Raw genomic sequence first — 12875 nt, 5'->3', positions numbered from 1 at the left:
ATACTCATAGATATGTACGTGAATTTTGGAAACTACTTGCTTAGTGTTCTATCTTATTGCAGTGCAGTCTAAAAGAAATACACAGCAGTAAAGGTGATATCAAAGAAACCCAAATAGATAACAAGAGATTACTGAAAAGTTTAAAAAAGTAAAATATTGCTATGAGTAGATTAATAATATTGAATTTATATAAAGTTGTATGAATAATTTATAAAAAGATGGTTTGAGAGGCTAATTGAAAAGAAATTTGAACTCTAATTAGAAACTCAATTCAAAAAACCATTTGAAAAGTCATTTGAAAAATATTATAAAAAATATTATAAAAAACAACTTAAAAATCTCTTTGGAACCCGAATAGTCGGCTGTCATTTTGTTTAATGTTCTTGAAGTTAATTATTGGATGAAATTAGTGGTTTGCGCTCTTTACTTTTTTTAATTAATTCTTTATAAAATGAGTTTAGGTCATTGAAATTCCAATAGATTTCAATTGATTCAAATAATTTCAAGCCCTTTGTTGTAGTGCCTTTATATCCATCCAATTGATTCCAATTTAATTTTATAGAGCCCTTAATTTTATTTGATTTGATTAAATCCTCATCAAACTTCCATAAATTTTTACTTGCATCATAAAATGATTCAAAAAAAGTATTGAACCAAAAGAAAGTTGAACTTGTTAGTAATTTCTTTTTATTAAAACTAAATTTTTGCTCAAGAGATAATCTAATATCAGGACCAATTTTTCTGATAAATTTTGAATTTGCGTTTTTAATATTTTTATTTTTCTTAAATAGTAACGAATAAGTTACAAAATCATTTGATTTATGTATAATATCCTCTCCATTATTAAAAGTATATAACTTTTTATAATCATTTGTATTTTTGAGATCATAATCATAAATTGATATATCAATTTCATAATAAGGTTTTATTATTCTGATATATTCAATATTACATTTGAAATAGATTGGATTATAAAATGGTATATAATCAGGCAAAGAAGATGATTTTACATAATTATAATAATATTTTATATATCTCCTTTGAGATAAAATTGATACACCATCACCAAAACCAGATCTCATTCTCTTTTGAGTAAATAGATTTAAGGAATTTGAATAAGAAAAATTATGATTTGATATTAAAATACAAGATACTATTGTGCCGGTTCTGCCTTTACCTGCTTTACAATGAATTAATATGATATTTTTATCACTTTTGTTTAAAAAATTTTTAACCGATTGAACTATTTTTGGTAATAAATGAAAAGGGGGTGGTTGGTGATCAGCAAAGGGAAAATGTAAAATTTTATTATTAACATCAGTGTCATTATAACCAGGATTTTCACCTCTTAAGTTGATAATCAACCAATTATTTTGATAGTGGCATTTTAGGAACTTGACTATATCATTGATTGAATTTCTGTAAAGCAAATTTGGATAATTATTAACAGGACCCGAGCAAACAAGTATTTTGGAAGTAATGTAGGTCAAGTCAATATTAAGATCTAATTCTTTATCATAAAAGGGTTTTTGAGAACCAAATACAACACTCTTTAAAACTGATGACATTACTTCGTCTATAATTAATTTGTTTTCCTATTTTGTTTAGTTTTTTCAGTTTTATTTTATTTTTGGGTTTTCGGTTTTCGGTTTTCGGTTCTCGGTTCTCGGTTTCTTCTTTATTTTTTTTTTTGAAATGCTTTATTCAGATCTTAAATTTCTTTTCTATCTCTGGTATCTCATATACCTTCTGTATTTAGGTTTTTTATGAGAGAATTGAGTTTATTTTAAGCTATTACTTATTGAAAGTCTATTTGAGCAAGACTATGAGGGAAAAAGTGAGTGCACTTGTAATAATTTTTAGAAGTTCGAAATAAAATAGTTGAAGGAAAAGCAATGGTTAGAGTTAGCAAAAATAACAAAGTCAAAAGGATGTCTGACAGCCACTAAAGATAATGAAAAACTGAAATAGTTTGAGTAGATCCAGATTGTTTGAGCCCAATCTAAGTTGATTTATCGAAAACGTAGCATCTTGAAAAAGAATTCAAAATCTTGCAAACTTCGAAGTCGCCTGGAAACAAAAAAGACCCTCCAAATTCCAGTGCTTTTTGTGGTTATATCAGTAGGGCTCTAAGGGATGATAGCAGGGCTTTGACGATAGGGCTCTGTTGATAGGGCTCTAAAAGCCCTAAGACAAAACAGGGACGTCTTTTTGTTTCCTTCCTTCTTTGGTTTTGGGTCACCAGAAGCATTTCCAACAGATTGTTGAGGAAGTTAAGAGCAAAGTCGAGAAAGAGTGCTTATAGCAAGAATCAAAGATACAGAATAGTGTGCTTGAACGATGTTGATAACCGTTAAGGTGAGTTGGTGTGTGCTTTTTCCTATTTTCTTTTGATCTCACAACTAACATTTTGCCTGGTATCTCGATTTGCATCGTCTTTGGTATCTGTGTAGACATTGACCGGAAAAGAAGTAAGTTTATCGACTGATTAAGATTCTTCTGATTGCAGTATAGTGAACATTCAAACTAATTCTATTTGCTTTCCATTTCTCGTCTCCTTCAACCAGATCAAAATTAGAGTTGAACCAACTGAGTCGGTGGTTACTGTTAAGGAGTATATCGAAGAAAAAGAAGGTATTTCTCCATCCCAACAACGTTTGATTTACGAAGGCAGAAAACTGTATGTTATTGTGTGCCTCGACAGTCAATCTATATGATGGCTACTATCTCGATCCGATTTACTAACTGGCTTGCTCACCAATTATCTTTCCTATTCATCCTTTATTTTTTCCCCTTCTGTTGTTTTGTGATATGTGCAGTGATGATAACAAGTCCCTAGAGGAGTGCAATGTTAGAGAGGGTGCCTGTCTCCATCTCGTCTTGACTTTACGTGGTGGTTGCTGATTCTGCTGCTGGTGGTTCTTTTGGTAGAAACAACTCTTTCTTCTTTTTGGAAGGAGAACTGTGATCACGTGGGCTATTTTCTGTTTTCACTCCATACTTTTTGTAGTTTCATGTGAGAAACATCATTTGCAATTTTTTCATCTAAGTATTATTTTCGTTTTATTTTCAAACTATTATCTAATAAATAATTGAGCTATTGTTTTCTTTGAGACATGGCCAAGTCCAGGTATGCATTGTGGATTTTATCGCTGTTTCTTGTGGCAATATCGTGTAACTAACTTTAAACTGAAAAAAAAAATAAGATTAGATTTGAATATGTTAAAGAATTTGAGAAAGAAAATTATTTGTTGCAAAACTGCTATATAATTATTAGAATTGATGGTAAAAATTTTCACAAATTTTCTAAAGAGTATCAGTTTGAAAAACCGAATGATTCAAGAGCTTTAAATTTAATGAATAAGGCCTCATTGTCTTTATTTAGTAAATTTAACGATGTTATTATGGCTTATGGAGATTCAGACGAATATTCGTTTTTATTAAGAAAAAATACTGTTTTATATGAAAGAAGGGAATCCAAATTGAATTCGATCTTTGTGAGTTTTTTCACTGCTTATTATAACCATTATTGGAATGAGTTTTTTCCTGATAATCCTCTTGATGTTAATAGATTGCCAACATTTGATTCCAGATGCATATTATATCCATCGGCTGAGAACGTTAAGGATTACTTTAAATGGAGACAAGTAGATTGTCATATTAATAATTTGTATAACACGACATTTTGGACATTAATAGAAAAGGGGAAATTATCACCAAAAGAAGCTGAAAATAAATTAATTGGTACCCTCTCTTCGGATAAAAATGAGATATTGTTTAGCCAGTTTGGTATTAATTATAATAATGAGAAAGAAATATATAAAAAGGGAACAATAATTACCAGAGATTATAATTATAATAAAAGCAATAAAGAGATTGAAAATGAAAATGAAAATGAAAATAAAAATAAAAATACAGGAAAAATTTTTGAAGTGAATTTAACTGAAAGACAAAAACAAAGAGAAAATAAAAAAATAAAAAGGGCTAAGATTCTAATTGAGCATATTGATTTAATTAAGGATGATTTTTGGAAAGAGAAAAGTATTTTCTAGATGAAGTTTTGTAATATTGAGAATATATAAGGAAAAAAAAGATTATAATAAAACAAGAAAAAGAGCTAATGTGAATATGGAAATGGACATGAATATGAATATGAATAGATAATTGATTAGCTTGCTCTCCATTTAACGTTCCAGTTCAATTCTTCACCGGCTTTAAATGGTGCGACGACCAAACTTTCATCGCCAATTAAATCATTTTTAATTAGCTGTGGAACTTGATTCTTTTCTTGATATAAGATAACGGTATCCTTAGATTTAATAATTTCGTCACTGTCATTAATATTATAGAAGTTTTTGCCAAAATCATTAACAAAGTTTTTCAATTTATCTAAAGCATCAAAATTTTGAAAAATTTCAGCCAAATAACTTATAGCATTATTTTGAGTATAAACACCAGCACAAACGTTGACATGAGTAGATTTTTTTGATAATGGATGAGGAGCAGAATCAGAACCGAAAAAGAAAAAAGGTTTACCTGAAATGGCAGCATTGATTAGGGCTGATTTATCAGAAGGCAATTTTGCAACAGGTTTGCAAAAATTAACAGGATTTCCTGACCAATTATCAATTGTCAAGTATAAATGGTGGGCAGTAATTGTTGCGGCAACATTTTTGGAATTGATTTTTTCAATTGCATTGATTGCAGCCTTTGTAGTACAGTGTTCAAGGACAATTTTTAAATTTGGAAAATCCTGATGTAATTTGAATAAAGCAGGTAAGAAAGATTCTTCGGCATTTAAAATATGAATATGCTCATTATCATCATGGCTATTATTATGGTGAATGTCATCATGATTAGTTGAGGGCTTTTCGCCATGCAAATTCAAGATTAGATTGTACTTTTCCATGATTTTAAAAATTGGGTAAAAGTCAGAAAAATCATTTGGATCTACACCAGCACTTGAATTCGTTGTAACACCAGCAGGATAACATTTTATACCTTTAATGACTTTTAAAATTGCAGCTTTTTCAACTAGTTCAGGGGTCAAATCTCTTGATAGATAAAAGGTCATTAAAAAAGTAGTCTTTGGTGCTAATAATTCTAGATTTTTCTTATATCGGATAACCTGATCGATCTTTGTGATTGGGGGAACTAAATTGGGCATCACATAGGCAATGGAGACTCCACCTTCTCTGACAGTGGGAGTAATCAACTCCATCATCTCGCCATCACGCAAATGGACATGTAAATCAGCAGTAACTCCCAAGTTGATTTCTGTAGGCTGCGACATCGAAAGCTGTTTTGTTGTGGCTGTAGACTCTTTCAAAGTGCTCTTTCAAAGTAGTCTTTTGATTGTGTCTTTCCTCGTCAAATCTCGATTCGTCCTTTCAGCTTTTTGGGGAAGAAAAATTTTCAGGACCACATGTGTGGGTGCTCTCGCCAGATTGGGAAACACTGACTATCAGCAAGGCCTTCGTTTTGTCTATCCAAAAAGCAAGATCTGACTATTGGATGATTAGAATAAAGGATATGGGATTGAAAGAATGGTAAAGATTGCACAATAAAGATGTGCAAACAATTCGTATTCTGCAATTTATTCTCTATGAAAAGTGTTGGATCACAAATTAGAACAGTCGCCAAAGAGGGTAAGTTGAATTTTCTATTAGTAGAAAAAACAAATGAATAAGTCCAATTTTAAAAGGTTTCAAACAGTAGCCATCAGATTGCATTTACAATTACAATCGCCATCATAATCATAATCATAATCATAATTACAATTACAATTATAACAGTTTTCATAATCAAACACTAAATTTCTACAATGTCAGATCAACAGACTATAGCTGTCAAAACATTAGCTGAATCATTGGTTGATTCAATGGATAAAAGGCCATTAGTATCAGATTTATCAAATGAAAGCAGTTTAATAAATTTCAAATCCAGTTTATTTAGTTGTATTAACAATAATTGTAAAATTATTATAAATTCCAATCCTCTTGCGGCTAAAACCTTTTTAACTGATTTTTTTCTTAAATTACCACTAACTGAACATACGTATCAGTCATATGATTACCATTTCATTCCTTCGTTAAATTTGATTAGTTGTATAATTGTTGGAAAAGTCAAAATTGATGAATATCCAAGAAACAAATTGGGTGAAACTGCTGATTTGTTGCCTCCAAATAACAATTATAATGGCGTTATAAAAGAAAGACCATTTTGGAGTCTTCCCTTTGGTTTTACGTTGAATTTTGTGATTCAAACTGATACTCAAGATATTTACAAGGAATCAATTATTTCATTTAATTATAAAGTCAATTATATTCCTGAAGAAACTCAGATTAAAGTGTAATTGTTTGATTTATATAAAAGCAAAAAAACAATTAATTGAAATAAATAGTTTTGTAACTATAATAAATAACTGTCATTTGTTGTTGAGCCACTTTTAATTTCAAATTTATCAATAAAGTTCTATTTATTGATAATCAATAAATGATTTATTCTAACTCAGCTTCAGCTTCAGCTTCAACTTCTTTAGTGTTTCTTTTATATTTTTTAAAATAAATTGGTTTAGGTAATATAGTTTCAGACTGTGAATTTTTCAACGGAAAAATGCATGAACATGCATTAACAGATTTTTAATGATTATCATAAAGGAAAAATTCAAAAATGTTTATTTCTTAAAATAAAAAGTAAAAAATAGAGTTTAAGAGAAATGCTATAAAAATATTAAAACTAATAAAAAAACAATAAAAATTTTATGAAAATATTGAAAAAATGCTATAAAAAAATTAAATTAAGTTCACAATTTGAACATAAAACCCTTGAAAACAATTTTAAATCACCAATTAAAATACAAAAATTTATTATTTGTTCTGAATTTGATTACTTGAAATACCCAATTACCCAATTGTTTTTAATTTTTAATTTTTTGTACAAAAAACAGAATCAATAGATAATTAAATCAGAATAAAACAGTAAGATTGACCAATATAAAAGAGATTGAAAGCAAAATTAAATTTAGTTTCATACTGTCAGCTGAATTCAAAAATTGACTTTGAAATGAAGAAAGACCAGTTTCTGATGAAGCTGAATCAGTGGTCACAGTTGTAGTGATTGGTAATAAAACTGTTTGACCTGCTTCATTTGTTGAAACAATAACGTCAGTTGCGGTAGTGATTTCAATACCTAATGAATTGGTTGAAGTGACAGTCAATACAGTATAAGTATTTTGATCAATAACATCTGTTGTCGCAATTACAATAACGTCAGTATTAGAACCAATCGGTTCAAAATAGAAAGAGCTTCCAGTTTCAATAATTTCAAAATCAGAAGCAGTTGGAGTAATGGTTGATAAAATTAATGAACCATCTGAGGTGATTGTTGTGACGGTTAAAGAAGTTTGAAAAGTTGTTTCAGTAACAGTTAATGTGCCTTGGATCTGACCATCGCTGATTTGACTGACTGGAGTTAAAGTTGAAATTACTTCACTGGTAGTTAAAGTTGGAGCTTGGATTTGGCCATCGTCAATTTGAGAAATAGGTATTAATGCCGATGTACTAGTAGGAGCCTGGATTTGGCCATCATCAATCTGAGAAACAACTTGGACTTGCCCATCAATAATCTGAGTGACAAAGTTACTATTTAAATCTTCAGAACCCAATGTTGTGAGAGCATAGTCTCTCTTAACGACTTCAATGGGGACCAAATAGCTTTCAGGTAAAAAGGTAGGAATAATCGCAGCATATGATGGAGCCAACAAGGCCAAAATTGAATAGATGGCTAGTGATTTCATTGTTAATTGTTTTGTTTTTTTCACCTTAACAGTTATGACTAATTTTAATTAATTCTGATGTAGAAAACAATATGAAAGTAAAGGTAGAGAAACGTATATATATAAAATATAGGAGGAATATGAATATATCAATAATTTCGGCTTAAAAAAAACTGAATCCTTGGACTTATAAATAGATATCAAGAGTTAACTTCTTCCAAAAACAAAGCAAAAAAGTGAATTGGTGGTGGAAAATGAAGACAAAAAAACACAGCAAAGCAAAACCAACATGTTTATATATGTTTCTGCCCTCTGAAACACAATGAAATACACAGCAGTTCCTGGAACTAACACAGCAATCTATTCGATCACAGCAGTGTCAATTGCCTTCTCGACCTTTGACTGTTGGCGATCTTTTGCAAAAAATAGACGATTCCTCACTTCGTCAAAAAGCCTTTGCGGTGTGTCGCCAGCGGCGCGGGTTGGCTGTAGACGGTGTTCGGTTTGTCTTGGTGGATGCTGGATAATGAGATACTTCCATTGAACTGGTGCTGATCATCCTAGATGGGATCAGCTAATCAATTACCAATCAATAAAGATTCAAGCGCAGGATCAAAGAAACAAAACCACCTTTTTACTGATTCATTATGAGTTTCTCCACGGCGCCGGTGAGCACGTGCATATGTATTGACTGTAAGAACCGAGGGTACTATTTCATCACATTCGGATTTCCGAGTACTCAAGCGAATTACAAACAGAACCAGATCATAATATCATCATCAAGTGGATATTACGTTTGTTTGTTAATTTATAGATACTACTTTTGAGATGAATATTAATAGACCAATTGGTAATTCAAATCGTAATTCTATCGCCAACTCCAGTTTTTCTGGTAATGAAGCTGACACTGTTTATCTCTTGAACACTGATCAAAGACCTTATATGCTATCAAAAGCTGTAAACGATCAGCCTTTGATTAAAGATTATATGAAAGTATTGCCCTATCCACTAGTCGACTTATCTAATAGCTTAAAGTCCCAAGAATCTTTGATAGTATACGATTTGTTGTTTGTCTTAATTGGTCTTGAAGGAAATTATATCAGATACTCCAATAAATTCAACTCACAAGATATTGATAGTTTGATCAATGGGCCTGATTATAAGTTTGCAAAAAATCTAAATCCATCATTAAAAGATTTCATCAAAAAGATATACAATTTTGGAAAGTTTTACAATTCTTTACTAAACTTTCAAGTTCTTTACAATACTAAGAACAACGGCAAAATAATTCAGGTTTTTATTCATTTTTTGAGACATTTCTTAAAGATAGACTATCTAGATTTTTTAATCAACAGTATTGAAAACAACTTCACAAGTAACTCAAACTTCAACTTGATTCAATTACTAAAGGAAATCCAGCTATCCAAACTAGATTTCAAATTAAACTTATTATACGAAATTATTCATTTGATACACAATGACAATTTAAAAAGACAACATATGATTGAAACCTTGCAAACTCTAGATGTGTTAAATAACAACACAATAAATAATGGACACAGTGCGTTGAATCTTGATACCTTGAATATTGATATCAATTTTGACAATTCAAAATTTCATCGTTGTAAAGGAGGAATAGTATTAAACATTATTTCAAAAAAAATTGATTCATATTTTGGAAATCATGAGTGCCTAATATTTCTAAATAATTTATTCGACTATTTATCATTTCCTTATCTATTGATATTGAATAATTGGTTAATCAATGGCGAAATTGATGATCCCTTTGCAGAATTTTTTATAAAAAATTATAAAACAAATACTTATAATGACAATGAACAAGAAAATACCGAATCTGATAACAACATTTCAAACTTGAATTTGTTTGATGTGGAAAGATATTGGAATTCAAAATTTTCAATTAAAAACGATGGAATACCTAATGAATTGGCTGATCCATTAATCAAAAGAAGAATACTATTAACCGGGACTTACTTAAACGCTCTCAAGGACTGTGATTTGCAATTCACCGCAATAGATTTTTCCTTTTATAATTATGAAAATCAATCTTTGGATTTTGGACACAACTACTTTAACAACTATGGACATAATTTAGATACAGAAGCTAACAATCAGGACTTTTTGAAAAAATTGAGCCTGTCAATCAATCCGAATATAATTTGCAACTTACACAATAAAAATTCTTTGAATTTAAAAATCAATTACTGGTTCAGAAGAGCAAATGATCTAATATTAAGTTTGATGTTTGATGGGTACGATTTACTAAATTTATTAGTCAGCTTGGTTGATTTCTTTTTAATGGCAAACTCATTTGATTTTAACACTTTTATCAATTCTAATTTATCTCTTTTAAAGAAAAATAAAAATCTCGTCAACCTAAATGAGCTCGAAAATAGTTTCCGTCTTTGTTTTTTTGATAGAGCATTCAAAAATAACAATACCAATTATAATAAGGATAATCAAAATGCAAATGCAAATGCAAATGCAAACGCAAATGAAAATGAAAATGAAAATTTGCATGAAACAAAAAACTTGGTTTTAAATCTGGTTGAATTAACAATTGAATCAAAAAACATCTTTGACGAATTACAAGACATTTTAAATGTTAAACCTCTTGATCCGAATAATATGAATACAAATTCAATTCAAGCTTTAAAAAATTTGGTTGTTGAATCTCTCGAACACGATAAACGGAGCTTGGATGAAAAACCATTGGAAAATATGTTTGAAAACTTTCTGATAAATTTTATAAATTTTCAACTAACTTTGCCATTTCCAATAAATCTAATGATAGATCAGATAAATATTACCAAATATCAACTAATATTCCGATTTTTGCTTTTAAACAGATTCGCAATCAATCTACTTGAAGATAACTATAAATTGTCCAAAAATTACTTGAAAAAAAGCTCAATTTCTCTTTCATTATTGAAAAAAATTTCAAAATTACAAATAATGAATTTCAATGTGATCAACTATTTGAAAAATTTGTATTTTAATTACACATTTATCATCAAGTATAACTTTGAATCAAAAATTGGGAAACTTTATAAATTTTACTATACATACTTGTCAAAACATGGCTTCAATAGTACTAGTATGTTTAATACTAATTCAACTAATGATAATAATGGGGTCAATAATTTGGAAAACAATTTTAAAGAAACCAGCAATATTGACGTTGATGTTGATTATAATTTTGCGGATCTGTTGACATTTGAAGGCTCTAAAAAGTTGATTCAGGATTTTATTGACAATATATTGCTATATTTATCATTAACCAACCCAAATTATTTGAAATTGATAAAACGTTTTTTTAAAATAATTTTCAGCTTTGCTAAATTTCACAAGAAGATTATACTGATAATTGACGCCAATACCCAGGACGCTTTGAACAATATAGATTATATGACTGCTGAAAAATTGAAAAACAGCGATTATATTAAAAGATTTACTGAGTATTATAAAAAATTTCATAAAGAATATATGCATTATGAAAAAAAAATATCAGAATATTGGGTTGATGAATAGATTTATCTTTAAATTAACACATTAATCACAATTTGGGTAATGTTTATAAAAGTATAAATCTTGCACTTTTTTTTGAAGATTTTTAGCATTATTGATTTATAAATCAAAGAATTTGAATTAGGAGGTTGTTTTTTGTACATTATTTTATTTTAATAAATTAATACAAGTTTATAGCTATCTCAGTCACAGAAATTCAGTCACAGAAATGTTGCTATAAACAAAAGCAGTGCAATTATTGTGGGTTACTCACAATCGCAAAATAGGTGTTAACACATTTCACAGGCCATATATACAAGGACAATCAGAACCAACCAGAAATGTGATGGTTTTATGGATGTTGGATTTAAAGGTAATTCGAAGACACAGTTTGTTGGCGATTCAACAGATTCAGAAGAGATTGGTAGTGCTGGTTATTATGCAAGTGATGTGTTATCTCAAAACTGACAGTAAAATGAAGTGCTATTGGAATAGAGATTCCAATTCAGGAAGAAAAGCATACAAACACCAGCGATTGTGCAGAATTGGTTCATCTTGCTTTCATTTTTTGGTTCAATTAAATCAAGTATCTCTATTTCATCAAGAATATATTGGGAGTTGGAATAGCCTTTGAATTAATTGCATTCTCAAGACTGGCGGTTGTTGGGAAGTAGTTATAAAAAAATTTAAGAGATAATTAAGGGCTGGTGTATTTGATCAAGATGGTGTGTTATTGGAGCTCAATCAGTTCTAACAATTTCCAATGGAATTACCCAGTTGGTAAGATTCTGAACGAAGAACCTTACACAAAGATTATTTTTCGGGAGGCTCAATTCTACTCAGTGAAAAACATCTACAAATCGAAGTCCAATTCCATATTGACCTCTATCATAAAGCTGTGTTCTTACATCTGCTACTTGAACAATGCTACCATAACACTAACGCCATTTGCATAATAGGTATAAATTGCAGAATTCCAAAAACGTATCTTTTTTCTTTAACACCTTGAATCGGGAGATTGGTTCTATTATCTGGTAAATGTTATGCACGTTAATACTCAATCAAATTTATGAACTAATTTTTAATATTATTCTAAAATTGATTATTTTGGATTTGTGTCTTGTTCAGGTCAATCTGCATTTTCACTTACAATAAAACCATCTGTCATATTCCAAGAAAAGCTATTATTATCAATTATTTTATTAAATGAACCTGTAAAAAGGGCAGTTTTCGTGGTTTTACCTTCAGTGGATTGAAAGTTTAATATTATGTATTCCTTGTATTGAAAAATGATTCCAGGTATATCAATCGTTGCATCTAAAGAAATCAAAATTATTAGGACTCTATATAGGAACATTTCACAAACATTTCCGTCACTTCTTTCTGTCTATTGCAAACATTGGAGGAGCCATTTAGGGCTGTCGCTGAAATGAAAGTGGTGTCTGCAAAACTGAAGGTAGTTGTTTCATTGAAATCAAAAAGATCCATAATTAAGCAATGGAAACGCCATCATCATCAATTGCTATACTCAAAACCCCAAGTGGCAGATTCCCTAATGTTTCCAATGAAT

The 12875-nt window shown here is 29.9% G+C and overlaps 7 protein-coding genes across 7 annotated transcripts; 4 read left to right on the top strand and 3 right to left on the bottom strand.

Annotated features, from left to right (window-relative positions):
* Positions 1–389: 389 nt before the first annotated feature.
* Positions 390–1568, bottom strand: TEP1 (putative phosphatidylinositol-3,4,5-trisphosphate 3-phosphatase; the record flags this gene model as incomplete). The annotated part of the gene is made up of 1 exon (XM_020190727.1): positions 390–1568. One exon carries the CDS (start codon positions 1566–1568, stop codon positions 390–392), a length of 1179 nt encoding a protein of 392 aa, XP_020046161.1.
* A 386-nt stretch (positions 1569–1954) lies between these two features.
* ASCRUDRAFT_107478 (NEDD8 family protein RUB1) lies at positions 1955–3140 on the top strand. Its single transcript, XM_020188683.1, has 4 exons — positions 1955–2358; positions 2454–2471; positions 2568–2680; positions 2820–3140. The coding sequence occupies exons 1-4, from the start codon at positions 2341–2343 to the stop codon at positions 2902–2904; spliced, it is 234 nt and encodes a 77-aa protein (XP_020046160.1). The 5' UTR covers positions 1955–2340; the 3' UTR covers positions 2905–3140.
* THG1 (tRNA guanylyltransferase) lies at positions 2857–4110 on the top strand. Its single transcript, XM_020188687.1, has 2 exons — positions 2857–3130; positions 3212–4110. Exons 1-2 carry the CDS (start codon positions 3117–3119, stop codon positions 4050–4052), a joined length of 855 nt encoding a protein of 284 aa, XP_020046159.1. The 5' UTR covers positions 2857–3116; the 3' UTR covers positions 4053–4110.
* Positions 4050–5521, bottom strand: URA4 (dihydroorotase). Its single transcript, XM_020193623.1, has one exon. The coding sequence runs from the start codon at positions 5291–5293 to the stop codon at positions 4169–4171; it is 1125 nt and encodes a 374-aa protein (XP_020046158.1). The 5' UTR covers positions 5294–5521; the 3' UTR covers positions 4050–4168.
* A 112-nt stretch (positions 5522–5633) lies between these two features.
* MTR2 (Mtr2p) lies at positions 5634–6442 on the top strand. Its single transcript, XM_020193622.1, has one exon. It carries the CDS (start codon positions 5825–5827, stop codon positions 6353–6355), a length of 531 nt encoding a protein of 176 aa, XP_020046157.1. The 5' UTR covers positions 5634–5824; the 3' UTR covers positions 6356–6442.
* A 379-nt stretch (positions 6443–6821) lies between these two features.
* On the bottom strand, positions 6822–8177 carry ASCRUDRAFT_76798 (uncharacterized protein). The gene has a single exon (XM_020193621.1). It carries the CDS (start codon positions 7796–7798, stop codon positions 6968–6970), a length of 831 nt encoding a protein of 276 aa, XP_020046156.1. The 5' UTR covers positions 7799–8177; the 3' UTR covers positions 6822–6967.
* A 428-nt stretch (positions 8178–8605) lies between these two features.
* SPC97 (gamma-tubulin-complex subunit SPC97) lies at positions 8606–11329 on the top strand (the record flags this gene model as incomplete). The annotated part of the gene is made up of 1 exon (XM_020195057.1): positions 8606–11329. One exon carries the CDS (start codon positions 8606–8608, stop codon positions 11327–11329), a length of 2724 nt encoding a protein of 907 aa, XP_020046155.1.
* Between the last annotated feature and the right edge of the window lie 1546 nt (positions 11330–12875).

Source organism: Ascoidea rubescens (assembly GCF_001661345.1).
Source record: "Ascoidea rubescens DSM 1968 unplaced genomic scaffold ASCRUscaffold_10, whole genome shotgun sequence".
Lineage (NCBI taxonomy): Eukaryota > Fungi > Ascomycota > Saccharomycetes > Ascoideales > Ascoideaceae > Ascoidea > Ascoidea rubescens.
Note: the sequence above shows the minus strand (reverse complement) of the source record. Positions and strands in the feature narration are given on the sequence as shown.